The sequence below is a fragment of the Pinus tabuliformis genome, chromosome 7, assembly GCF_031772625.1.
Source record: "Pinus tabuliformis cultivar Carrire ecotype Pingquan chromosome 7, CPIR1, whole genome shotgun sequence".
NCBI classification, from domain to species: domain Eukaryota; kingdom Viridiplantae; phylum Streptophyta; class Pinopsida; order Pinales; family Pinaceae; genus Pinus; species Pinus tabuliformis.
Genome location: NC_142293.1, coordinates 118,375,159 through 118,376,476, shown reverse-complemented (window position 1 = coordinate 118,376,476; position 1,318 = coordinate 118,375,159). Strand labels below are relative to the sequence as shown.

Sequence of the window (1,318 nt, the reverse complement as noted above, 5' to 3'; positions counted from 1 at the left end):
TATTCTTTAAGATTATTTACCACGTTTATATATACGAATCAAATCAGAATCATGTCTAAGATTTGTCATTGGGTAGGGGTAATCAGATGACGATGATAATCCGAATAAACTTTATTGAAAATCTTTGAAAGTCATACAGGTTCGATTATTTATTCATAAAAATATCTTCAACAATGTAATCAATCTGTATACTCGATTTCAATACGCTGCTCGAATAGCGGACGTTAGAAAAAACCTAATTGGGCCCGAATTTGGAACTGATTTTCTTGACTGCCTTCTCGCTGATCCCAAACGCTTTGGCCAACACTTCCTCTGGAACAGGAGGAGTCGACCCAAACAAGGTGAATGGAAGCACTTGGGCTCCTGGTAGTTGGCTGTTAAATGCAGTGATGGTCATAGCGGGGGAAGGCCCAATGTTGTACTGGAAATGCACCAAACCCCTCGGAAACACAAGCACATCCCCCTTCTCTAACTTCTGAGAGGTAGTCATGAAACCAGCCAGAATGGTGCCCTCCACTACAAACGCAATCTCCGTTGCACGGGGATGGATGTGAGGAGGGTTGACGCCCTCGGGAGCGAAATCCACGCGGTTCATTGATATTCCCAGCGTGTTCACCCCCGCAAACTGTTCTACATTCCCCGCTGTAACGAGGGACCCAAATATATTGTTGGTAGAACCTTCATTTCTTAGTCCTTGAAACAAAAAGTCGGAGGCTTTCACCATCTTGGGATCCTTGCATGCAAATCCATTCACCTTCACACTAACTGTAATATATTCAGTAACATACCATTGTTAATGTTTAGTTCTTGAAAAAAAACAAAACAGTAAGCAAGATTGCAGAGAGAGAAATACTGAAGAAGTGATATATGTTTTTACCTCTGCAGAGGTTTCGTCAGCCACGCAGAAATCTTGCAGAGGATCAGGATCGTATGCCCCGGTGAGGACTAGGGTAATAGATAGCCATAGAAGGCAGAGTATCATAGTTTTCGCAGGCTTCGGATTCACCATAATTATATAATCAATTTAAATAGTACGAATAAATAACAAATAGAGTATTGCTATCTGGGAATTACAGGCCAACGGTGGGAAATGATGGAATAAATATTGAAGCCGGTATCTGTAAGAGCCGATGGTTGTGAATATGGTGTATGTTGCTTGGTTTTATAGAGAAAGGGAATGAAAGACAAATTACGACTGAATCAACCAAAGACTGGTTCCATTGCCTCGTTCGTGAAGGGAAGGTACGATTCTGTTTTTGTAAGATAATGATATCATTTGTTTTTAATTGAATAAAACAGTTCAAATCTTAGATACGTG

At 40.7% G+C, this 1,318-nt stretch overlaps 1 protein-coding gene across 1 annotated transcript; it reads right to left on the bottom strand.

Moving 5' to 3' along the window:
* Nucleotides 1–234: 234 nt before the first annotated feature.
* Nucleotides 235–1,093, bottom strand: LOC149246010 (germin-like protein subfamily 2 member 1). The gene is made up of 2 exons (XM_089455624.1): nucleotides 854–1,093; nucleotides 235–754 (listed from the first exon to the last, which is right to left on the bottom strand). Exons 1-2 carry the CDS (start codon nucleotides 1,007–1,009, stop codon nucleotides 236–238), a joined length of 675 nt encoding a protein of 224 aa, XP_089311750.1. The 5' UTR covers nucleotides 1,010–1,093; the 3' UTR covers nucleotide 235.
* Between the last annotated feature and the right edge of the window lie 225 nt (nucleotides 1,094–1,318).